Consider the following 27105-nt stretch of genomic DNA (forward strand, 5'->3'; position numbering starts at 1 on the left):
ATTTACTCAAAGTAATTTCCTGTATCTTATTAAAAAAATACTTGAAATAAATTAGTTTTGTCTCATTTCAAGTATAGTAAGTTATTTGCACTAGAAACTAGACAAAGCGACTTTTTAAATAATTAGGCTGAAGGTTTGTTTTAATTTAAAGTGTTTATTCATATCTCAGACTGACCCACATTAATAGTTTAAAGGTGAAACACTTTGTGTGTAACCTTCAGTTATTCCCCCCTGCACAAGTTTTAGTTTCTTCTCTGGTTCGCCCTTTTGTCCTTGCTCTCCTTCTCTTCTTGACCTGATTTATTTTTTTCATCCTTCAGTAAAGTTTGTCTTTCTGTCCTGTAGAGGACGAACAGCAGCTCCAGTACTCAGAGGTCAAACCTCAAACTTTCTCTGTTATTTTAACTCCTGGAGCCGGCATTACCGGCTGTAATGCTTGGTTTTGTTGTTCGTAGAAATCAAACATTCCCTGTGATTGTCATCTTACATGTTCTCTGCAGACGGCTGATTACAGGTTTCACCTCTGAGCGGACTCTCTCTGCCTCTGTGATTGGTGCCGTGAGAGTCGAGCTCCACAGTAACAACTCTGTTCTTCAGAGACATGGAAGAAGTATTCACCCCCTTACAGATTTCCTCCCATTTTGTTTTTACCACACTTTAATGTCTTGAAATCGTCAAAAAATATGAATATTAGATGCAGATAACATGAGGAAGTTTTATTAGTAGTGACCTGCATTTTAAAACTCTCAAGTTGCTTTTTTTATGGTGAAAAAAACTTTCACTGTTGCCAAACTAGCCTAGTTGTCAAGTCATTATTTAGCTGGAATTAACTACATTTTTTTATATATATATTCTGGTAAATTCAGTTCAAAATTGCAGCATTTGTTACATTTTTCAGCGGGTGTGGTGCACTTTCATGCTGCATTGTGTAAAACCAAACAACCCAGTTAAAAAAGCTGTTCCCCTCCTCACCTGTGGGGGCGCTGCAGCAACAATCACTGAAGGAAACGACACAAAAGCCTCTGAAGACACTGAGCGCAAATTCATCCTTCACAAAATGTAAACAAACAAAATTTAGCGGTTGTAGTCATTTCACCTGTTATTTAATTAAAACAATCAAAAGTAAGGGCACGTTTACAACATACTGTATAGTTACTAAAAAAAGCTTTTGGATTAAGAGAAATGTGCAGCTGAGTCGGAACATGCATGTAATATACTAGTAGTAATAATGTGGCGTGACTTTAAATAGGCCATTTGAGCTTAAAAATGGACCAACATGGCTAAACTAAAACAATTCTGCCAAAGTTTGCAGTTGCCAGCTTTTTTCTTAAAAATACTTCGTATTTATATTTTTCTCCACTGTACTTTGTTCCCTGCAGCATTTTCAAGCCATAAACATTTAGTTCTATATCTAAATTATTCACTGAATTTAAATGTTGAGTTTATTTAAATCAGATAAGAAACTGATCTGATGACCTGAGTTGTGTTGCTGCGAAACGTCCCAGCTGTTGGGTCTTATGAAAGGACACTAAATTAGTTGTAAAAGTTGTAAAGAAATAAGGTTAGGGAGTTATTTTTAGAGATTAGAGATCTGAACTCTGTGTCCAGTTGATTTATCTGCTGGATTCACCAAAAACGAGTTCTAGTTGGCCCCTTGGAGAGGAGTGATAAATCAAAGCTACGTCATAAAGGGTCATAAAGCTGGCCCCATGTTCCCACATCCAACAGACTTTTACTTTCTTTTTCTCTCCGACTTCCTCGCCTCCTTTCATCGGTATGTGAGCTCATTGATTCCTGCTGGCGGAGTGGAAAATGCTGCTAAGATCCACTGGATTTGTCCCTGTTGATCTCATGGCTCATTAGAGCAGATCTAGAAGCACTAAAGCCAGACGGACAGGGCTGAAAGCCTCACAGCGTTCACAGGAGAGACCAGATGGCTGCAGCCAGGGTGGAGAAATTCCCAAACATGTTTAGTTTAATCTTTAGTCCTTAAAAGTGGCCAATTAGGCTTCCTGCAACAGGCTGGGATTGGTCCGGATGGCACAGCGACATATTAGGGACGTTGTAGACAGAAAAGAAAAAAAAAAAAAAGAAGTATTAAATTTCCACCAAAAAACTCCAAATTAAAAAAATTTGAAATTTTTGAGATTAATCCCAGAAATTTTCTAGAAAAATCAAGAAAATCTCTTATTTGAAAAGTCAAATGTTTTTTACTTTTGAAACTCAGAAATTTCCATGTTGTTTTTCTAGAAAATTTCTGAAAATGTTAGATTTTTGCAGAAATTTACTCTTGCTTTTTTTTCTTTTTATTAACTATAGTGGCTGTAATATCCCATTGCATTATGGGATATTCAAAACCTGTTGACAGATTTCTGCTTGTGTTGAGCTGTCAGCTCTTGTCACTTTAAATCCAAATAAGCTGCTGACCTCCACGTCCTACAATTCAAAGTTAACATTCACACATGAAAATGGCTGCAAACAGATGAGCAGATATTAAAACCGTACATCTTTGAAAAGCAGAAGTGGAGACTCCTGCACAACCAACAAGACCACAAAGCCAGAATGTCTCTGAATGAATATCAGAACACTCGTCTTTTCCAGTAGCCATTGTACAGTGAATAAAACCAGCTGACTAAACGTGCTAGAGCTCTGCTTGGGTTGCTAGGTGATTGGAAAAAATCTGTTGGGGTTGCTAGGCAACGGCTGCCTACTGATTTGTGACGTTACATTCAGAATGTTTTTGAAACAGCTCAGTTTCCAGACGCCAAAAAACGGCTGGGCGGGGTTTTTAAAGAGCTTGGCCTGTTTTTAGAACAAGTACAAAACTTAAACGGAAGCATAAAAATGTGCAAAATCTGAATTTTGCTTGATGTCTCCCCTTTAAGTAACAGATTTAATTAAACATTTTTCTATAAGTAACATTTTTAATTAAGTAGTAGTTTAAGGTAGCTACTCTAATTTTAGAGATCTGCAGCATCATTGAGCTGCTTGTCTTTATAAATATCTTCATTCTCTGTTGTTTCATGGCTTTTTTATACTTTAAACCTGGAACAGAAACCTTTTAGAAGCTTTTTCCCCCTGTCACTTTGTCTTTCAGGCACACAGCAGCTCCACAGTTGCTATCAGATCTGGCCACTATGTCCCACTGCTCTTCTTATTAACATCCAGACTGATAAAGCCTTTGCAAATCACTCTCACTGCACTGCATACTGACTGGTCTTAATGAGCTGGGCTATTGTATCTCTGTGTGTATACAAGGCAGCGGGCTTTGTTGGCCTTTGTTCAGGTGTTGGGAACCTGAAATTAGCTTCTCCGTCCTCTCCACAGACACCGAGCCAATGATTGCATCAAACACTAATATGTACACCTCCATCCTATTGTATTCAGATATATTAAAGCATTTTTTTTCTTTGAGTCATTAGATTTTAACAAGAAAATCTTGAATAAAAGTAATGTCTTTGGCAACATCTGCAGCCTCTTGCACATATTTTACTAGAACCACATCATAAATGTATTTTGTTTATATATGATTAAAAAAAACAACAAAAATTGTGCATAATCTTGCAATTAAAAGTAAACATTACAGTATATTGTAAAGTGTAGAAGTGTAGTTATGTCAATTTTTGACCATTTGTGAGGTTAGACACTAATGTTGGACACAAACATTTAGCTCACAGTCTGCACTAAAAATTAAATCCTAAAGATTTAGGATTTAGGATTTAAATCCTAAATCCTGAGAAGCAGTGGTTCTCAATTATTTTCTCAAGTTAAATTTTGGTTTTACACACCTACCTGTAAACTCTTAACCTCCTTCAAAGTAAGAGCATGAATATAAACGTCATTACGGCTTGGAAGCTAAGTGAGCTAAATGTTAGCAAAAAAAAAATTAGCTAAAGCGCTACATGAAAAATTAGCTCCATTGTTAATGAATTAGAGGAAGTGTGCCAGTACATTTGATAGTATAGTGTAGATTTTGGAATGAGGGAACATGAGAGAACCCCACATCATGATGCTGCCACCACAATGTTACAATGAAGGTGTTAGTATTATGCCACATTTTATTTATTAAGAGACGCTACGATTTCAGATTTGTCCGTAAAAATTATTTTTCTTCCACCTTGCAGTTATGCATTATCTTGCATAAGTTTTGAACATCAAATGAAGTTAATTTGTAGTAAAATGTGGAAGCATTCACCTTGTTTAGGTCCAGAATATCTTACATGACTGTTTCTTTTCTCTGATATTGTTCTTGCATCAGCAGCTGTCACAAATGGCAGTAATTTATGGAGAAAAGTCAACTTCGGCACAGAACTGGAGCAAAAAACCAATCATGTTTTTGATAACAATGGAAGAGTTGAACCGTCTCTTTCCCTCTGTGTTTTTATCCCATTTTGGGGCAAATTTGCATCTGTGATTAATACGTCTGGATGGGAATGGATGTGTTTGGCAGCTGAGAGATGTTTTCTTTCCAGCTGACCTCATGTTGGCCCACGCTGTAATGGAGCATTTTCTTCTTGGTGTTAGAGGAAAATGAAGTTGTTAATTCATGCAGTTTGGCTGAGCAGAGGCAGATAACTGTGAGAACTGTTTATCTGAGTTGGTATTTAGTGTTTTAGCTGAGATGTGTTCATGTGTGGGGATCAGGACGAAGCGTAGGACGACGTTACATGATTGGTTTCCAACTTCAATTGAAACATTTCACAGAATATCCCATCAGATTTTTACAGATTCAGACATTTGATTTAAACAAAAGCAGCTGTTTAAAATGCTAATTTATAGCTTCATTAGCTTAGCATGTAGCGGCCATTTTTAGACCGGAGACTTTTTCTGGTTATTATAGATGGGCGATATGACTTAAAATTAAAATCTCTCATTTCCAATATTCCAGCCCTTCCTTCTGTGAGTTGTACATTAAACTATTAAGGCCAGGCTACAAAGATTTTAGCGTAATTACAAAAATATAATCATAATATCAGCATAAAAATTATGCAATTTTACCAGAAAAACATCTGAAAATTACAACAAAAAAGTTTTTACTGAGAAAAAAAAACTTTATTGCTTCAATAACTATCGATTTTAATAATTTAAGTTTTTCTATTAAACATGAAGTATTATATGTAAATGTTATAGCAAAGTATAACTTCACAAGATACTAAACAGTCCTCATTTAGATTTTTTGTTCATTTTTGTGTTGGAGTTTTTGTAATATTGTGACTTTATTCTGGTAATTGAATCGTTGCCCAAAAAATCCAGATTGCCACAAATTAAATCTTCAAAAACCCAAAATTTGAATCAATTTATCACCCAGTCCTAGTTGATGTGGTTCTGAGGACATTTCTGGACATTTTCTGGACAATCAAGGTGCTGAATATTTAAGCAATCACTTATGTCCTGTATTTTTATTTCATTTACATTATTTTTGTTGACTTTTTGTCAAAAATTTTGTTGATTCTGATTGATATAGAATCAATAAAAGCCCAAATCCTCCAAGTACTGAGCACATACAAGGTGGTCAGACAGAAGTCGTAGCACCATATCACCACCCTAATCTTTTTATCTAACCATAAAATAATTTCTTGGCTTTCAAGTTACACAAATTTGTCCGAGGGAACAAGTTGCCCAAGCGTTCGCTGTAAGTCTCGGAGCCGCTCTCCTCGGCAGCAACCTGCGGCGGTCTGAGGCAGCCGTGATTAAAGGTCTCTAATTAAGCCACCCAAACTCTGACATTATCGCAATCCACATTTTCCTCACGGCTCCAGGAGGAGAGGTGCAATAGATTTTGAGGCGGGAGCAAAGAAAATGAGGTGGAAAAAGAGAAGTCGAGGCTTCCTGTTGAGGCTGAGGACAGTGAAAGTGTGAAAAAAATTTTTTTTTTTTCTCCAGCTACAAAGTGCACTTCTAATGTTTCTTGATTAATTCATGACCCTGGAAGGGAAACTTGATTATTAATATATGAAGTTGGAAAGTAGGAGTGTGCCTGAAAATCGATTCACATTAGGACTGAAACGATTAATCGTGATTAATCGATTATTGAAATTATCGTCAACTAATTTAATCATTTAATTGTTAGAGTATACAAACTCTAAAAAAAGGCCATGAATTATTAAAATTTTTATAAATGTGACATTTTAATGCATATTCTATCTAGGGCTGAAGCTAACAATTATTTTAGCAATTTATCTGAAACAAAAATTAGCACATTGTACAGATTTTTCATTTACCAACTTAAGCATTTTTTTACACTTATGTAAAAGATGCAAATAAACAAATTCCTTATGTAAATAAGAACCCATTTCATTGCCTAAAATGCAACAACATGGCATTCCTTTAGTAAATCTGAACCGGATGAAGCTAAAACTTCGCTTGTTGAGGAGCTTTGGCTAAAAAAAAATTGCAGACAAAAGTATTTTTATATTAAATGAAAATGTATTAGTAAAGTTTTGACTTATTACTTCAATTGGCCTTCTTGTGAGTCTATATACTCCAGTTAACAATTAATCGATTACTAAGTTAGTTGAGAATTATTTCAATTATCGATTAATCACCATGATTTCGATTAATCGTTTAGCTCAAAGACGATTTAAGTAAATCAAAAGGATACTTTGAACACCATTACATTAAGAAATCATTATGAACAATTGTTGTGATTCAAAACTTAATTAAAAATCAAGTTTTGATTAAAACTTGATTAAAAATCAAGTTTTAATCCCCACCCATATTTGAAAGTCATTCTTTAAATACCAGTTGTTCTCGGCAGAACGCTCTGAAACTCATGATTTTGTGATTTTCAGCTGGTTTGAATGAAATGAAACCTCACCAGGAGCAACTCGTGTCCTCTAGTGGAACCTAATTTAAGTCACAGCAGCAGCAGCAGCATCAGTGTGTTATTCATCAAGACCTTGACCCCTCTGGGTCTGCAAATACATAACAGATAAACAATGTTTACCCAAAATGTGGGACAAGCAGATAAATCCATACCATTTCAAACAAACAGCATCATATCGCTTCAATCAGAGTTGGATAATTTATGTTGATCTCTGGATTCATAATGAAAGTTGCGTATCAGCCTTGGTGCATTAGTGAAGGTCTTTTCATAATCTCCTGATAAAGCTGCAGCTCTGGGTCACCGTAACGTTTCATAAACATTTCCCGTGCGCCTCAAAGAGAAGGAGTGAGTAAAATCTCATCTTGGTGCATTTAAAAAAAATAAAGACTCCACTGCAACAGCTCTATTCAGCATCTCCAGGCTTTTACTAATAGTTAAATGCAAAGAGGCATAAAAGAAGCTGCAGGTGAAGTTTGTTTTGATTTATTTAGTTCTCTGATGATCCATAAAAAGCTGAAATCAAAGCCATGTGTGCACTTCATCCATTTAAACATTGTATTATTTGAATAAGATCGCTCCACTCCCAGCAATGCAACAGGACATTAACCAAATAATTTACTTTAATAAGTGTCTCCCCACTCTGGAGCTGTTAAAGGAGCTTTGCTAACTGGGTCAGTGGGCCATGTGCCTCACTAGTCAAACACAACAGTGGACCCAGGTGGGCCAGACGAAGCTCCATTGTTCGGTATTACGATGGATTATTGCCATTTTCCAGTCCCAGAACAGGAGCAAATGGGACTGGAAACAAAGAAACTGGTTTAATGTTTTTAAACTGGTTCATTTGGTCCAAAGTGGAGCAGAAATGAGGAAGATAAAGTTTAGGTTTTTGACTCGTCTAAACTTTGTACCCGTTGGTCCATCATCACAGTGATTGTCCATCCACTGATCAATACATCAAGAGACCAATTCATCCATCTATCCATTAAGCAATTCATAAATCCATCCATCTGTCCATGTCAGTGGTCAAAAGGAAAATACTTGGTAATAAGAATCATTCACATTACAAAGTCCCTACATTTATTTATTTGTTTAAGGATCCCCGTTATTCTCTACCATGATAGATGCCAAACATTACAAAAAAGATCTAATGGTATAAAACACAGACAAAATTAAATTAAACACAACATTTAAATCGACCTCTTCAACGTCCAACAAACATTACGAAAAGACAAACTATTTCAGCAATATCAAAACTAAATTAAAAACCAAGATAAATGAAAGGAAGAATTTAAAACTTTGAATTTAAATTTGGCAATTCCTTCAGTCCAGTATTAATTCATTCAGTTAAAGATCTTTTTAGGTTCCCTCTTAAATTTACATGATCAGCCATATTTAATTTATTTATTTCAAACTGGATTTATAGACAGAAAACAATCAGCAGGACAAAATAATTACTTACCATTACTTTTATGTTTGACAATGAGCAGGAAGAAGTGGACACTTCCCTCAATTTAATGAAATGTATCACTTACCAATTCAATAATTAACCAAAATCTGTAATTAAAACCATGTTCTAACATTCATGTGCCTGTTTAATGTAAGAGAAATAAATTATATTACACAAACAAAATGGTTCAAACTAACTCATGACAAGACTAGAAAATCTACAGGTACATAATAATATTAATGATGATGATAGTAAATAACAACCGGATCTGTCTAATATAAAAAATTGAGGAAAAACTAATGATAGCAGTATTAACTGATAACGGTACTATAACCCAGAAGAAAGGGCTGTAGCCATCCATTCCAGTGGATTCGGGCCTGAAGGGGTTAAACGTGTCTTCAGACTGACTCATCGGTGAACCGGGTCTCCGCTGACGGCCCGTCTCTCACCGGTGACCCCGGCGCGTCTCTCTGCCTGCTGCTCCCCTGGCCCTCCCTCTGTTTGGCTGACTTGATTAAATCCAGGGTGTAATGGGAAACAAATTACGCCTTGTGCAGCATGATGACTTTGAAAGGGGGGATAATTAGTATGTTCATCCACGTCCTTAAAGAGATCTGTGCGAGTGTGGCTCTTCTCCCAATTCACAGATCTCTTCTTCTTCTTCTTCCTCTCATTTGCTGGATCTCTTCCCTGAATGCGGCGGTTGTTTTGTGCGCTTCGTGTTGCAGTGACAGTGAAGTAAATAGCCAATATGTATTCATGAGTACTCACTTGAGGCATTGCCATCAGAGTCATCAGTCCTTGGCCTGAAATTGTCTCATCAGTGGCTTTAATGATCTTGCAGACACTGTGTTGCAGAGTCTTTTGTACTTGTCAAGGAAGCAGGTTGCTCTCCAGAAAGGAAAAATATGCAGCTTTTTGTGATGTCGATCTGCCTGCTTCCTGGTTTGTTTTAGGAATCTGTTTAAAATCGAAAAACAAAAGAAGAAGAATCCAAATGTAGTGCGAAGACGACTCCTGGATGAAAGGAGCTGCTCAGTTTTAAACGGCTGCTGGTTTAATGCTCCCCTCCAGGATCCAGCTGATAAATGCCTCCATGTTTTATTTGACCTTTAACTCCTGGTTCACCGTTTCATCTCCTCATCGTCTCTTTGTCACATTAATGCAACTTTGGTTTTTTATGACACTTCCTAGAGAAACTGGAAGTCTGGAAAATAGTTTGAATTGTTTTTAGGAAAGTGAAACATGGAAGAAATTTCTGTTTCCATTAGTTTGAAATCAGACTTTCCACTATTGATCCATCTGTTTAACTCCATAGAATAATGATAATAATCCATACAATAATGCCTCTAAACATTCATCTGTTCACCGATTCATCCATTCGATCCATCAACTAACAATCCACCCATCCATTCATCCCACCGCCAATTCAACCATAAATACATTTATCCATCCATTCATCCAACCAACCATCCATCCATAGTGATTCATCCATCCATCATTTATCCATAATTTATTCCTCCACTCATCTATCCACTCATCCCTCTCTCCGTCCCTCCGTCTCTAACCGTCCCTCCGTCTCTCCGTCCCTCCGTCTCTAACCGTCTCTCCGTCCCTCCGTCTCTAACCGTCCCTCCGTCTCTCTCCGTCCCTCCGTCTCTAACCGTCCCTCCGTCTCTCTCCGTCCCTCCGTCTCTCTCCGTCCCTCCGTCTCTAACCGTCCCTCTGTCTCTCCGTCCCTCCGTCTCTCTCCGTCCCTCCGTCTCTAACCGTCCCTCCGTCTCTCTCCGTCCCTCCGTCTCTCTCCGTCCCTCCGTCTCTCTCCGTCCCTCCGTCTCTAACCGTCCCCCTCTTTGTGTCCAGTGGTGTGGGGAGGAACTGGCCCTGGGCTTCAGGCGGCAGCAGCATCCTGGCAGAGTACGGCACCCTCCATCTGGAGTTCATGCACCTCAGCAAACTCTCCGGAAACCCAGAGTTTGCTCAAAAGGTAACCAAAGCAAAACCATGGAAATCTGTTCAAAACAACCGTTTTACTGAAACGTGACTTCTGTACCTGCAGGTAATGAACATCAGGAAAGTGCTGAACCGTTTGGACAAACCTCAGGGACTTTATCCGAACTACCTGAACCCGAACAGCGGCCAGTGGGGCCAACGTAAGTACCTCTGTTATCTGTTTACATCAGAACCTTAACGGTGGCTGTGAGAAGCATGTGGTTACGATTTAAAGTTTCAATAAACGTGACAATAAATTCAAGCGCTACTCATTTAAACTAAAAGGTATTTGCCAAAACAGAACAGCTCCAGTTAATTAATTTAAGCATCTCTCTGGGGCTTTTAGGACATTAATTTGATATTATTAAACTTTTATTGTTCTTGACACATTTTAAAGCACATCTTTAAACTCCTACGAACAGAAAACTATGCAAAACTTACAGCTTCCCATATAGAAGAAAGGCTGTAGTTACCATATAAGACACTGTCTGAATTCATTATGTAAACCAACAATAGAAATCTGAATTTATTACATTATGAACGTCGCCCAGGTTTGAACTAATTCATGCAAATTGCTGCTGTTCTGCAGCGCTTTATGTTCGTCTTTCACTGTAATTGTACAGATTTAAATCAGGAGAGTTGATGTACTTTTATTCTCCTGCTGTAATCATTTAACTGTCTGGATCAGACTGAGATTATTCACAATTGTAATATTAAATTATAATCTTTTTTGGATGTTAATGTTTTGTCACCAACTAGAATTAGCAGAAGAAGAGAGATTCCTGTAGGAACAAACATTTTCAACAGGAAAATTAAAGAAAAATGTTTCATTTTCTTCTTGAACTTTGACAAAATTTATGAATGAAAAAAAAAGTCATTGCTACATGTGCTGAAAAGCATGCTAATGTTTACTAGCATCAGATAAAGTCATGCTCCATTTCCTGAAGCTGCCGTTTGAACCTTGTTGGATGACTTCACGGGCTGGTTGCCCACTCTTCACCCGTCAAGTATTTTCATTCTCGGTCCGTTCAGATGCTTTTATGTTCCTGATAGGATGTAATTTTAAACCCATTAGCCGACTCTTAAAACCACGGAGCTAAACAGGTAATGATGATGATGATGGAGGCGTCGGACGTGAAGGACGAGCAGAGAACAAAGAATAACAGAGCGAAGATAAAAGCTGGGATGTTTTATATATCCAAGAAACTTTCCTATCAGTCATATTTAGCCTGGATAAATAAAAAATACAGTTTTTAAACAATTACTTCTCTTATTAAAGGAAAGAGTTGATCTGTGGGGGAATTTGGACCGACTCCTGTTTGCAGAATTTGTTTTATTCAGCCCTGAATGAAACATCTTAATTACATTTTAGTCCAGACTTTGACTAGACACTGCAATATCTAGTAATGTATTAAAATCAGGCTTCAGAATGTAATGAAACATAATTAAAACCACAGGAGGGCAGAAATTATACAACTGCAACATATTTTTCTCAAATAAGTGTAAAAATGTTTTTTAAAAGTTTACTGAAGTACTGAGTAACTTATCAAATCATTTAATATTTAAAAATTACATAACCAGATGGACCAGAGTATAAAGTTAAGTGGAAGTTTTGGTATTTTAAGAACCAAAATGGTAATTCATAAAACTAACAAGAAATCACAAAATCAGGCAAAATAAAATGTTTCTAAATCAGTTTATTTCAATAAAAAACTAACAAAATCTGCAGGTTTGAGTTTGTGGTTGAAACATGTTTGTTTTCCACTCGGTGAGTAAAAATACTTCAAAATAAAATGTAAAAATACTCCTAAAACTAAATGTTTTCTAAAAGGTTTCTTTGTATTTGAATAAATGCAACTGATTTCTACCCAACTCTGATTAAAACATTATTTATCTGTTGACACCTGAAAGCAACTGAACTAAATCTACTGATCTACAAAACCTTAATAAAAATAATTATTAAAGAATTATTCAGAAACTGCAGCAGCCTCACATCTGAAGATAAAGTGGTGAAAAGATCCTTTCAGACAAGCTCAAATTGAACCCACCTTCTGCTTTTTAGTGTTTTACGTTTAACAGCCATAAAAACTTCTACATTCTTGATCCAGTTTCACCTGTTATTCACATCACTTTGTTGTTAACTTTTACTGTCCTCTGTAAAACAAAAAAAAGAGAAATTTGTGCTTTTCACCTAAAAAGAATGTGACATTAAAGTAAAAATCCTTTCTCCTGGTTTTATTATTTTGTTTTTATACCCGCTGATATGCTCTCAGCTTTTATTGAAGCGCTGTCAGGTATAGTTTTACTGCACAGCTTTTTACGAAAGGCCTGCAACTGTCTGAGTCGGATAAATATGGATCTGTTCCTGCAGACTGCTCTGAAATGCTCAGTAAAACAACCATTTAAACACATGAGCAGTTATAATTGTTCATATTTATGTGACACGAAGCTGATTACGGTGTTTTCTGGCAAGTATTTCATTAAGTGACGCATAAAAGTAGAATTGCTGTTTAGATAACATAGAGGAATGAATGCATAAAAGTCGTTTATTCAGGTATATGATGGCGGCTGGGTTCGCTTCATAAATTGTAAGATATGAATTTTGTCAGGAGAGACGCTTATAAACTCTTATATTCTACCTTAAGGTTTGAGTCGTTGAGAAATGAAACGATTTAATCAGGTTTTTTAAGATTTAGTTCATGTTTCCAAACCGCCCATGGCGGCCATCTTGTTTTATGAATGTGTTTTATTTGGATTTTGAATTCAGATCAACTCTATAGTGAAATATAAAGGCTAAGATGTTTACTTTTAATTCTGAGAATAAAGTCCTAATAATGCAAGAATGGTATACAAGAATAGTTGTAAGACAAAGTTGAAATAATCTGACAATGTTAAAATGACTTGTTATTTTAGGACATTTTATTGGTAAAATTGAGTCGTTTTCTGCTAATATTGGGACTATATTCTCATAATTACAGAAAAGTTCTCGTATCCTGGCATTAGTAATCTGTTCAACTCACAGAAGGGATCATTGAAATTAAAGCAAGTTTTTGAAAACAAAGTTGTAATATTACCATAAAAAAGTTGTAATTTTTAAAAAACTGGGAAAAATCTCGTGTTTTAAGTTAAATAATTTGAACCTTTTCATCAATATAATTATTTACTTTAAATAAGCTCCTGTTTCTTGCTGAATAGTTACTTTCAAGTTAGTTTTCTTATTTCAAGTGTACTTAGATATTTACATTAAAAACTAAACCAAAACGACTGATTTTGTGTTTTTATAGTGTATAAATATTATTCTAGGTTTCTGTTCGTCGCTGATTCTTTATTTTTAAATGTTTCCCTTCTTTAAACCAAACCCTCATCATCATCATCATCATCCTCTCTTTTTGCCTCAAGATGATCATAGCTGACATTTAATCTCTGCGCTTCACTACGCGGCCGGACTGCGTTAATGACGCATGCATATGGATGAGCCTTCGCCGACTATCAGCGGGACAAAAACTAGAAACTACTCGATCAGCCTGCCACCAGAATAATGTCGCGGTGTTTGTGCAGCGGCCTCGCCGGAGCCACGCGGCGCTGATTCATGTTCCTCCGCTAATCTTTGCTGCAGATCACGTGTCTGTGGGTGGCCTCGGCGACAGCTTCTATGAGTATCTGCTCAAGGCCTGGCTTATGTCCGACAAGACCGACGAGGAAGGGAAGAAGATGTACTACGATGCCCTGCAGGTGAGGCGCACACACACACACACACACACGCACACGCACACACACACACACACGCACACACGCACACACACACACGCACACACACATGCTGGGAGGGTCTTTATTGGATTAACTGCTCAAGTTAAATAAAGGGCAGGGACTTAAATAAAGCTTCAGAGGTTGGTCAGAAATACTAAATATGTCTTTATCCACAACTTTGGCTTCACTTTAAGATGTCAAACTTAATGGAAGGTGATTTTTCTGATCTCCTGCTTTAGTTATTATGCTTCCTTGAACAGGTTACGTTAGCTCTATGCGTGATACAAAACATGTTTGTTATATTTTTAGCTCAAAATCATTGTTAGATAATCAAATTTCAGTCCAATTTTCAGCTGTTTTAGGGCCTCCTGTCACTTTAAATCCAAATAAGCCGCTGCTTGCCACGCCCCCTCAAGTCAATGTTTACACTCGCTGCAAACAAATGTGCAATTATACAACCGTACATCTTTTAAAAGCAGAAGTGGAGCCAACAAATGGTTTCTGGATGGTAAGTCAACAGCAAAACACTTGTCTTTTCCAGCAGCCATTGTACATCTCATACAGGGGGGAACCAGCTGACCAAACTTGCTGGAGCTTTGCTTGGGTTGCTAGGTAACGGTCGGAACTCCACTGAGGTTGCTAGGCTTCACTGCAGTTAGTAGTTTGCAACATCTACTTCTTGCTTTTTTACTGCCATGCTTAGAGTCAACATCTGACGAAAATTAAACTTTGCGTAGCCCAGTTGTTTCGCTCCAAACCAGTAGATGGACACGTCTAATTCACTTTTTTTTCTTCCTTTCTTCTTTCCGCATGAGAGTTGGACCTGACAAATGGAAACATAGATCCAATCAATTTTATTTGTATAGCACATTTCAGCAAGAAGGCAGTTAAAAGTGCTTTACATCATAAAAACACTAAAATAAGTCATCAAAACAACATACAGTCACCAGCTGACATCCTATTTTGTCAAGTGCCGCCATAAAAATCATCAATAGATGTCAAATATGTTGGTCAATGCTCCAGTGATGAGTCGAAAGCAATATAATGTGTATTAATACATATTAAGGTATATTTGGTGTTCAAACTATTGAAATAGACAGTTTTAAGCAGATGTTAACTTAATTTTAAGATCTACTATAGTAACGTTTCTTTTTGGAGCAAAAAGACAAAAGAAATAGGGAAATCAACTAAAAACTATAGTGGTGAATGTTCTTTAGCTGAAATTAGAGACGATATATCCCCAGAATGTGGTCCAACCAAATGAAACTTTTAGAACCTGGTGGTATTACATAAACCTCACAGCGAGTGGACGTCTAATTTCCACTTGTTCCCTCTAAGCAGACAGCATGGTGTTTGTTTACAGCTGGTGAAGTGTTGCCGTTTACTCCACAGGGTTTAAATCCCTCATGCAGCCTCTGAGTCATTATAGATGATGCTGGATAATGGCGGACAACAACAGCAAGGTCAGCTGTGGGTAATAAAAAGCAGTCATGCTGCGGTATTTACTTTCATCTGCAGACATTACAAAAGTCCGGTTATTTAAATAACCTCACGAAGCGGCTCACACAGAGTCGAAGATGCTGAACAGATGATCTGCAGGAAGGGAAAAAATCCTCCTGATCCCAGAGGATTATTTATTTCCTCCATTATAATATATCATCGAGTTAAGTTGTGGTGACAAGCGACGGGTCTCAGCTGGAGAAAGCTGCTGGATGTCCTTCTGTCTCACTGTGGTGCGTTCAAGAGCAAAAATATTGACAATAACTATAAATCTGGGAGGATTATTGACTAGTGATCCAAAAAAGTAATCAATTCATAATAAATTGTCGAGCAATTGTTTTTTAGATTAAAACTAATCAAAAGTGCAACGATTAACTTGTAAAGTCAGCTTAGACCAGGGGTGTCAAACGTGTGGGCCGGAACCGGCCCGCCGAACGATTTAGTCCGGCCCGGGGGCTAAATGCATTATCATTATTCATGAAAAAACATATACTTCGTTTAATTGAAAATCTGCAGTTCCTATACTGTCCACGAGGGGCGCTGTGTTTTATTCAGAGCACACAACATGATGCAACACTGCAGCAGAACTAACAGCAGATGGCAGCACTGAGCTTCAGGTTCTGTAAACAAGTTCGATTCTATGCTTTACCAGCTTTTTATTTGGCCCTGGCAACCTCATATTTCTCGTGCATGCTAACATACATACATGTTATGTATGCAAGTTTTTCTATATGTATGCATTTTATGCATCAACAAATGTTCTTAATCAAATGTCTGTTTAAAACAGCTGACACTTAAAATTTCAAATGTGTGAAGCCAGATAATTTGTTCAAATTGCTTCCCAGATGTTGAAAATTGATTTTAAATCTTTTCTTAATTTTTGTCTGTTGTATTTTGTGATGCAGGACAGTGTTTTTAAGTTCCAAAAACTGTGAATAAATGTTTTGCAACATTGTACAATCACTGAGATCAGTTCTTATGCATAATGCACTTAAATAAATGCTTAATTTATTGTTGAAATTGCAGATACCTTTCTTAAAAACTGAGATTATTCATAATATATTTTGTAAAAGTGAAATTCGTTTAATATAAAAATCAACAACAAGTCCACTTTTATTGGTTCTATTTAATCTTGCAATGAGTTTACCTGTGTGGCCCCCTGCAGATCAGATTAAGCTGTAGCAACAGAGGGCGCCGCTGGTCATTCTTAAGAGAAGCCGTTGATGCAGAGAAACAAAAATGGCGTAGCGGGAAAGAGAAACAGAGTCCTTTGTGGGATTAAAAGTCTACTTTATTGTGTTCTGTTTTGAAATATAGACGAAGTTTCACCTTAACATTACTGTGTGGTGGAGCAGCGTCGACTTCTCAACCAAATATTACCGATGTGCTACGAAGGTGAGGGTTTGATAGAAAGGCAGGGCGGACAACTGAGAAAATTAACGCGATGGGGAAAAACATGGCGCCAGTAAGCACGGTTGACTTGAGTTAGTGCAGTTTTAACATTCCTTCAAGAGCAACAGACGATATTTCTGTTAATTACGTGTTTGATATTATTTTATTTTTCAATTCAGCAACATAAGAGGTTCCTGGTTTGTTATACTTTATATATGTATATCTGAGTTAATTAATGTGAGAAAAACCACAATTTTCCGCCATTATCAGTTGTATTTAACACAACTGATAGAAAATAATGTTAGAATTTAATCATTTTAATTCAGCAAATTATGGAAAATTTAGCTCTTTGTGTTATGGAAAGACAGTCAGCCATTTTGATACTAGAAAAAACTCGTTTAAGTAAAAATGGCCGTTAATCAATTAAACGTTTACAGTTAATCAACTTTAGATGAACTAAATCATTGGTAACTTGCATATATTTTATAGATATTCTTGGAGAAAATTGCTGCTTATCAATTAATCATTAGTCGATAGATAAGATCAATTAACTAAAGAATTGATCAATTGCATCCCTATCATAGAAACAAGGTTGGATTCATGCTTTTTGATTCTCGCCGCCCTGTTTCTTCCTTCCAGGCGATAGAAACCAACCTGATGAGGAAGTCGAGCAGCGGGCTGACCTACATAGCCGAGTGGAAGGGAGGGCTGCTGGAGCACAAGATGGGCCACCTGACGTGTTTCGCCGGCGGCATGATCGCTCTGGGCGCCGATGGGGCCCCCGGTGACAAGACAGGCCACCAGATGGAGCAGGCGGCGGAGATCGCTCGCACCTGCCACGAGTCGTACGCCAGGACAGGTAACTCCATGACGAGCCTGTGAATCGCCTGAAAATGTAATATTTCATGATAATAACTTCAGAATGAACTCTAAATAGATTCTAGTTTTAGTAAAGATTTTATTTATTGTTTAAAGCTTGTGGTGTCTTTTTTTTAAAATAAATTGATCATTAAATTCTTGGATTCAATTATTTTAAAATTCCTCCATCTAGGAATTTTTTACTTTCATGAAACAAATCCATTGAAACCATTAATCAGTTTAATTGTGACTAATTGATTATTAAAATAATCAACTGATTTAGTAATCGATTAATCGTTAACTGGAGAATTGTTTCCCTGTATCTTTTAATGTATTTTTAATATTGTATAAAAATGATAAAGAGGTTAAATAAAAACTGAAGTTTTTTTTTTTTTTATTCAATTAATCGTCAAATAATTGTTGGTTGCATTTCTAATGCCTATGCTATTATCATTAAAATTGTCTTTATTAGCATTCATTTTTATTCTTTTGTCATTGTTTTTGTTTTATCTTTATTTTATTAAACATTGGAAAAGGATTGTAATGATAATATTTTGTTAAATGTTTCAATAAGTTTCTGGAGGATTACGACCATGAGCAAAATGAAAACCGTTTTATGATGGTGTTCTCTGCACCCACATATGTAGCATAAACTAAATTATAAATGATAGGTTTTTACTGCAGCTATCATATAAATCTGAAGTCTACTAACACTGGCTGTCAGGTGATATAAATCCTTGACATAAAGTAAATAAAAGCTGCTATCTGACTCTTAAATTGTGTTGTTTCCTTTCTCCGAAGCGCTGAAGCTCGGTCCAGAGGCGTTCCGCTTCGACGGCGGCGTCGAGGCCATCGCGACCCGGCAGAATGAGAAATATTTCATCCTGCGCCCAGAGGTCATCGAGACCTACATGTACATGTGGAGATTCACCCATGACCCCAAGTACAGAGAGTGGGGCTGGGAGGCTGTCCAGGTGAAATAACTTCATCTCACTCATAAATTTGTTGTAATTTTATTTAAAGGAACAGTTTGAACTTTACATCATGTTTATAATGTTATTCCCTCATCAAACACATACCTCGATTCTTTTATGAATCCTTTAATCGCCATGGCAACCAAGTTTCCTCCCCTACTGTGCTCCTTCAGACTAGCCAGCAGCAATTAGCAAACACCTGGTGGAACTGCTGAGCTCATTAAAGGAGCTGCTTCTCAGTGAAACTCTGGTAAAACGTTGTTAAAGGGTTCATGGAGGAGCCATATCACAATAAAAAAAATAAATTAATCACATAATAAATTAAAACAAGCTGAATAATTTTCATTTGCATGATTTTTTTTTTCTTTCTTTCTGCCAAAAACTGGATAAGAGTTTAAACTGGCCCCTTTTTTAGAGGACAGTTTTGTTTACAGAAACTTCATAATTAATTTTATTTAAGTTGATTTATTTTGGATATTTAAAATGTCTTCCAGATCTGATGTTAAATGTTCATCAGAATTCAAAGTTTATTCATCTTTGACGATGTGTTCTTGCATTATTACGCCGCTTTGTTATTGTATTACTTGAAAATGGTCCCAAAACAATAATATCATTTATCGCAATTTGTTACCAAGACAGACTTGGAGGAGCAATGTTGAAATGACTTCCTGTAGGCGGAGTTTCAGGAAGAACAGGAGCTTCTTAAAGAGACAGAGGCAAATTTTAAAGTCATATTTGATATATGTAGCATTTTTACAACTGAAATTAAAATAGTAACTTGATTGTGGTATAAAATGGTACTGCAACATACAGTACTGCCCCTTTAAAATAAAGCAAGAACTCATTTAGCTCCCTTTCTACATGAAGGACATGAGCTGAAGACTCTGTCTGTTTGCGTCTCATCCAGGCCTTGGAGAAGCACTGCCGACTAGAAGGAGGCTACAGCGGCGTCCGGGACGTCTACGCCTCGTCTCCGAACCATGACGACGTGCAGCAGAGCTTCTACCTGGCCGAGACGCTAAAGTAAGTCCAAACCGAGCAGCGTTCCCTTCTGCCCCGCAGGCCTGAGCTGACACAAACTGAAGCTGCCTTTCACTCCTGCTCAGCTTCAGACACAGGCTCCAGGTTATTTCATTCACACACACCAAATCTTGCGGCCCTCAGATGCTAAATTACATCAGTCAGTTCCTCTAGTTTTTCCACAATTGTGGAAATTGACACACAATAAACAGATACCAGTATTTTTTGTTGTTGTTTTTTGTTTGTTTTTTGCTGGTGTATAGTTGTGATTTTATTTCAGATTTTCTGCAAAAATGGTTAAAAACATTCAGTTGTGTTAATTAGTACAGCACATTTAAGCAACAAGGCCATTCAAACAGGTTTACATCATGAAATCATGAAAACATCACATCATGTCGTCAACATTACATTTGGTTTAAGTGATGCTACCTTCCACCTACAGGGGGCAGTATTTCTTTCTTTTACTCCACTGTTTCCTCAGCTTTACTTTATGTCAAGTTATGGTTAATGATCAATGTAGCAGGGATCAAAATGTCATTTTTAACGTATTTTTCTAAATCTGCTCCACAAAATCAGTGCACAAGAAATGAGAAAAACAAATGTGAAATCCTGGAAATATGTTCAAAATAATTTAATTTAAAGACATACTCATTGAATGCAGAAAGATTAATATTAGTATTTTAACAATTTAATTTGTTTTATCACTACATTCTGCCACAAACAGCACTTTGAAAACATTCATAATCTTAACGAAGCTAAAATTTAAAATGAGTTTGACTCCCCTGCTTCCTGCTTTAACGTAATTTAATGGATCTAAAATTTCATTAAAATCCTAAATTTGGAAAAATACAATAGAAATCAAACAAATTCATAGATAAAAACACATTTTTTTTCTTACTCTGAAGTTAAATTGGACTAAACTTGTTTTCAGTTGGTTAGAATCGCCAAAATTATTTCTATTTGCAAATGCCTGAAAATATATTAATTTTTTTTATTTTTTGTGAAATTACTGTTTTGTTCTCAGAGCAGTTGAGTTTATCAAATATTTTAGTTTAGTTTGTCCCTGTTGTATAATATATAATACTGTCACAAAACAGTGTTAACAGGCATAATAAATATCATACAACAATGAATTTAAACTCTTTTTGGTTCTGATCGAAGCTCCAGAGATACAAATCTAAAATCTGCAGAAACTCCCAGGAATAACGACAAAAGAAAAGCTTCTAATTTAGCTTCAGTAATTACAGATATGTCAGCCAGACGATGTCTGTTACATAAATCTAAAAAAAAATTAATTAAAAAAGGCTCCAAATAGTAGAGACAGAAACTGTGAAAAACACCAAATGTCTCAAGTCTCCCCTGCCAGCCGCAGCGTCACACGTTTAGCTCGAATCCTTTCCAGTTATTTTTGTTTTTACTGATCATGTCGGCAGGTTTTGTGTCTGGACACAAGCCGGACAATTGTTGCATAATTTCACACAGAAAATCCAACATTTAATTTGTTACGTTGGGGAGGAAAAATTATAGTTTCCCTGAGGTTTCATGATGCAACACAGGGGCACTTCAACAACACGGTATTTAGCGGATGCTAATGCTAAATGCTAAGTTTTCATGTTTTTTTCTGTAACGGGTCAACTGGGCATTTGATAGAGTTGATCAGCAGGATCAAATCTGCTGTTACACAGTTTACGTTTAATGCGATAAACGTTTTCAAAGCTAGCTAAAGCGCTAACTGACTTAGCAAATGTTAGTCCAGCAGTGAAAATTATCTGGAAAAGTTTTAATTTGTGTTTTCCTGCAGGTATCTGTACCTGCTGTTCTCTGACGACGACCACCTGCCGTTCGAACACTGGGTGTTCAACACCGAGGCTCACCCTCTGCCCGTCATCAGGAAGGACAAAACAGACACGCCCAACGAAGTGGAGTAGCCTCCCAGTGACCTCTGACCCTGTATATCTGAGCCTCCTGCTGGCGACAGGTTCCTCCTTGTCGGATTTTGACTTTTTTGTTCTTTTTATAAACTGGATCTGTTCTGGTTTTATCTGATTTGTTTTTGGTTTTTGTTTTACTTTGAATCTTTTTGCAAACACTGATCTCCGGTTGGGCCGGATCCGGAGCAGCTTTTTTAAAACCGGAATCATGAGAACTTCCTGTTTGGATGGGAAACGGCAGAGATAATCAGCTGCTCTTTGTCCGGTCACGTTATTTATCAGGATGTTTGTTTAGTTTTTTCTCTGTGAGGGTGAAACCAGGCGGCTCTGTGAATTAAAGACATTTGGGCACAAAAACCCCTCAGCTCTGACTGACAGGGGCGACGAAGTGACACGGCAAGCGCAAAGACTCCCGGGTCACTTCCTGTTTCCTTTTCGCTGCTTGAGGATCCGTTTGGTTGAAGAAACACTGGGATTTCCTTTTTTAATGTTTTCATCTTTCTAAATCATGCCTCGTTCATATCTGCCAGTAAATTCAGCTGGTTTTCTTTGACCAGCTGTTTTGTTCCTCTGTCTCACATTTCCATCAGTTTGACCAGGACAGGATTTAAAAACTGATATTTCTTCCTAACTTGATTGTTTTCGCCTTTTTTTCCTGTAAAAATTGGTTTGATTTCAAGTTTAATGACCTCAGACTTGAATATTTTTTTAAACTGGTGAACTTAAATTACTTTTTGATGGATTTTGGAGCAGTTTAAATTGTCAGGGAGCTTTATTTTATTTTTATTTCATTTTTGGGGATGCATGAAATATCGGAATTGGCCCGATATTAATAACCGATGTGCCGGCGATGCTGCAGAGGATTCTGGGATATCGGTTGTTCTTTCATTGTCAGAAATGTGGGAAAATATCCATTATATTGATATCGGATATCAATATCGGCCCAAATTTTGAAATCAGTGCTTCCACTGAGACCCTGAACATTTTCGCTGCTGTTCCAGAGTTTACATCCACTCATCTGAATGAATGTTAAGTGATTGTTTAAGTTCCTTAAGACTCATTTAAAGTGTCGAGAAATTTTTCACAATAAATGATAAAAAAAAAGACCAGCCCACTGGGACTTGTCCCGGTAAACCCAGTTAGCTGATTAGCCTGTTTTGATCAAAATCTTGGATCAGATCTAAATAAACAGCCACTCAGGCCTCGCTGGTGTATGTACATATCTGACCCTGTGATTAGAGGAAATCCACGGTTCTTACTGTTAAAAAAAAATCATGGAAGTTGGACGGTTTTTAATAATTTTGTTCTGCGGTGATTTAAACGTAGCTGAAGTTGGTATTGATGAGTGGATGTAACCTTCCTCTCCTATTCTTCATCAGGCAGGCTGCAGGATCTTCTCTCCTCTGTGAGGAAATGCAGGAACTCAACTTTGCTCTCAAAGCTCCACCTTCAGTCACATTGAAGCCATACTGACGTAGCGCAGCTTTTACATTGTCGTTTACATCACGATTAATTTATCGTTTTTTTCCCCGGAACCACAGAGACGAAGCCAGATTTCATCCAGTTTAGTCTTTAATCTAGTGCCTTCGCTGGTAAAAACAGAGGAGTTGCAGTTCACATGAACACAAAGAAGGGATTTTTTTAGCAAAGACTCTCAGCTTTAAGTATGTTTCCATCCTTCAGATGAAGATTTAACCAAACGTGGACACGAATAGAAGGATTACCACTCCTTTCTGAGGAAAATCCATCTGAAGTAGGAGATCAGATGCGTAATTCCCTCTTCAGAGTGAAAAGTCTGATTTCCGAGGCTGCAGTGACACCTAGTGGTGGCAGGTTGCTGCTGCGCTGCCTGAATCTTGGTCCAAATGACTGCAGACTGTGAAATTAGCTGCATTATAAAGTAATTACCAATCACAATGTGCAAGGCTCGCAGATCTTTCTCTCGTCTTGCCAGATGATGATGTTGGAGGCGGCGGATCAAATTCATCAGCCCAGTTTTAGAGCAGACAGACGGCAGATGGCGAGTCATTAAAAAAAAGTCGCGTCAGCGCCAGAGATTATTTATCTGAGGTTTAAAAAACATCTGTCTGACCTTTTAATTTTGGCCAAAACACAGAAAAAAAGTTTAAAAATGCAGGCAGGTTTTTCTGGATGCTTAGGAAAAATGATTTATTGGTTTTTATTTTCTGAAAAAGTACCAAAAACAGTCAAATTAAACTGAAATCAATTAATCAATCTCATTGTCTTTAAACTATATATGAGATTTCTTCCCTTTAAGTTACTGAGACCAACTAGAATCGATCTGATCTTTTAATTCTGACCAAAACATTTTGACTAAAAAGTGAAAAAAGCAGAGAAGTGTTTCTGGAGAACATTTAAAAATAATATTTTTTAGGTTTACAGAGAAAGATTGTTGATTTTATTCTCTGAAAAAGTTGAGAAAATTGTAAAATTCAACTGAAAACAAATCCATAAATTTTTTCCTCATCGGTTTTACAGCATGTAAAACTTAAATGATGTGATCATTTTAAGTTACTGAAACCAATTAGACTCGATCTAATCGTTAAGATTTTTAACAAAACACACAGGAGAGAAAAATGAACAAATGCAGACAGTTTTTGCTGGAAACCCTGAAAAAATCTTTTAAGTTTACAGAGGAAGATTGTTGATTTTATTCTCTGAACAATTTGAGAAAACGGTAAAATTCAACTGAAAAAAATTTTTCTAATTGTTTTTAATAAGATTATTTCACTTTATTTTTCTGAAACTGATTAAATTAAATTCTTGTTTTGGTTGAATAGAAAAATTAAACATCAGTTTAAAGTCATTTTTCATTTCGATGTCAAAGATTTTAATTTTTTAAAATTTATTTTTCCAAAGTTTGGGGATTAAATCTCAATAAAAAAAAGCTTTAATTTCCTCCGACAGGGAAATAATTTAATTAATTTATCTCAAATTAAATATTTTTCTTCTGTTAACAGTTTGCCTTTTTTAATCATTTTTCTCTGGATAGTTTTTCTGTCTTTTGTCTGAAACTGTAACAGCCGATGTGATAATTTATTTCTGGTAGATCATAGGAGATGTAGGTGCTGGGAGTCGACTCCAGGGGGCGCTGTGGGTTAATCAGTAAACAAACTGCAGAAACAGCTGCTTTACAATCTGCCAAAACAAAAAAAGACTTAAGTTGGTTCTTTTTAAAATATTTTTCAAGTGACAGAAATGGAGCCGAATGAATGTACCATCAAATGTGAAATTCTTTTGCTTTATTTCACGCATTATTTGTCTTAAAAAGCACAAAAAGGCGCAGAACGAATTTACCGAGAGGTGGAAACGCAAACACAGGAAACTAAAAATCAGAGGAAGAAAAAAATCTAAAACTTGAACCGTTTTGCTTCAGAAAGAAACGTTTTGCTCACTTGTTAGTTTTAGTTTCTGTTGAATTATTGGATGTATTTCAACTCAGAATGAGTGGATTTTTATTTGTGTATTAATCAAGTTACTTAAAGCAGAATTTTCATATATTTTTACAGCTTTAACATGAAGAATTTACATTTAATACACAATTTACTCATAAAAATCAAGCCAAAATGTTTTAGATTAGATTTTTTTTTTTACTGCTTTCTCAGTTCATTTGTGGTGAAATTAAGGATTTAAAAAGATGAGATGCTGCTTTGTAGGTTGAATTTATCTTTTAAATCAGAAGTTGTATTTTTTTTTTTTATTTGCAGGAAATGAGATTAGCTCTTCAGACTTTTTAGTTATTGGGCTTTAGACTCTATAAAGGGCTGAAATGCAGCTTTTTAAAATATTTTTATTTTTGTCTCCAGCAGCTTTAATCTGGTTGAATCTTCACCTTCAGATTTAAATTATTCCCATAAAACGGTTTTTATTTTTGTCTGATCATTTTGTGTTTCATTGTGTTTCTGTCACTGACTCGGTCGCCCAACAGCTGACGTTTTAGAGCTTCAAATGTGTGAAAACAGCCTCAGAAATGTAGAAAAACTCGCTGAAAATCATTCCATTGCACATAGATTATTTTACATTTGTATGCAGTGTTTTAATTATGTGGGGAAATTTGATTTATTGTGTTAAATATAATTATTGTTGATATGAAATGTAAATATTGCATTGCGGCAGACAAGCCGTTTGGCATTTATATAAAGATTCTTCTGAAGATATGGAATAAAATGATATTGAGCAGCAGACTTTTTAATAAACTATATTTGTTACACTTCTATTGTGAATAAAACATCTTCTAATAATTCTTGTTTCCCTTGTTTTTATCAAGCAACCAAAGAAAACCTTCAGAAACCCGAAAAATATTGAAATCCAACAGGTTTTGTGGCATCTTTTGTACATTTTTAACAAATTTCTATGTTTTTATCAGCAAATAGAATTTGGAATTCTCAGATGATGTCATCCCTTTGCAAGCTTCTGATTGGTTAATTATCCCTACACCTGTCGGTCTATTTTAACAGACTCTATCTTTATGCGATGTAAACAAAAAACGATGTGGGTAAAAAAAAATCTTCTGTTTTCTAGAGAAGAACATTTTTAAAAACAAGATTTGTGCCGACATGAGCTGAAAGGTTATTCAGCGAGGAAGAAGCCATAAAACACAAATACCTAACATGTCCTGCAGTCTGATGAAACTATATGTATCAAGGAAGCTTGCAGGCCATCATGTTTAGCAGCAGGAGGGACTGGTGCACTTCTTAATGAATTAAAGTGAGGCCTACAAACCTGATCTAGTTTCACCAGTTCTGTCAGGAGAAATGAGATGAAATTACAGCAAATTATTGACGAACTTGTGGAAGAAAACCCAAAACATTTAGCAGAACTCGGTGCAATTCTACCAAATCCTGAGGAAATGAAAGAATTTGCAGAGGGAGGCAAAAAACGGCTGTCTTTATTTTTATGTAAATATTTGTTTTTAGCTGTATCGGCTGAAATCTTCCAGTTTTTGCTCTGTTTTCCATTATTCTGTGGAAAACAGAATTTTGACTCCGCTATGACAACCTTTAACTCTCTAATATTATCTAGCAAGTGCGGTACTGGCTCCAGCTAACTTTCCACCGTCCTTTAGCCTCTGTTCATGGATTTGTCCAAAATAAAACTTTCACTTTATTTAAATGCGTGTGTTCCTCAAACCTGCCACCAGATGGCAGCAAAGGACGACATATGCGCTCCAGATGATTCCCGCTGCTGCAGTTGTTACCTTTTAATCTTAATGCCTCTCTTTCAGATTATTCTCTGCTTGTGTCATCCCACAGGAGTCTTCAGGCAACCCATCCTCATCTCCGCACCATTACCACGAAAACCACAAGAGTAAAGGAGTCAAAGAAAATACGTCACATGGATTAACTGGGACAGATTAAAATTATGATTTAACTTGTTTCCCCAGTTTTTAACTTG

At 36.5% G+C, this 27105-nt stretch overlaps 1 protein-coding gene across 1 annotated transcript in view; it reads left to right on the forward strand.

Annotated features, from left to right (window-relative positions):
- Positions 1 to 25952, forward strand: part of man1a1 (mannosidase, alpha, class 1A, member 1) — a 119363-nt gene extending 93411 nt beyond the window's left edge. The window contains exons 6-12 of the mRNA XM_015004389.2: positions 10137 to 10260; positions 10333 to 10426; positions 13882 to 13997; positions 17547 to 17766; positions 18567 to 18739; positions 19647 to 19762; positions 21561 to 25952. Of these exons, the coding sequence (XP_014859875.2) occupies positions 10137 to 10260; positions 10333 to 10426; positions 13882 to 13997; positions 17547 to 17766; positions 18567 to 18739; positions 19647 to 19762; positions 21561 to 21687 (970 nt within the window). The 3' untranslated portion in view covers positions 21688 to 25952. The remainder of the gene's footprint in view (positions 1 to 10136; positions 10261 to 10332; positions 10427 to 13881; positions 13998 to 17546; positions 17767 to 18566; positions 18740 to 19646; positions 19763 to 21560) is intronic.
- The last annotated feature ends 1153 nt before the right edge of the window (positions 25953 to 27105 follow it).

The sequence above is a fragment of the Poecilia mexicana genome, unplaced genomic scaffold, assembly GCF_051168715.1.
Source record: "Poecilia mexicana isolate PSO_F unplaced genomic scaffold, ASM5116871v1 scaffold_21, whole genome shotgun sequence".
In the NCBI taxonomy this organism is placed as follows: domain Eukaryota; kingdom Metazoa; phylum Chordata; class Actinopteri; order Cyprinodontiformes; family Poeciliidae; genus Poecilia; species Poecilia mexicana.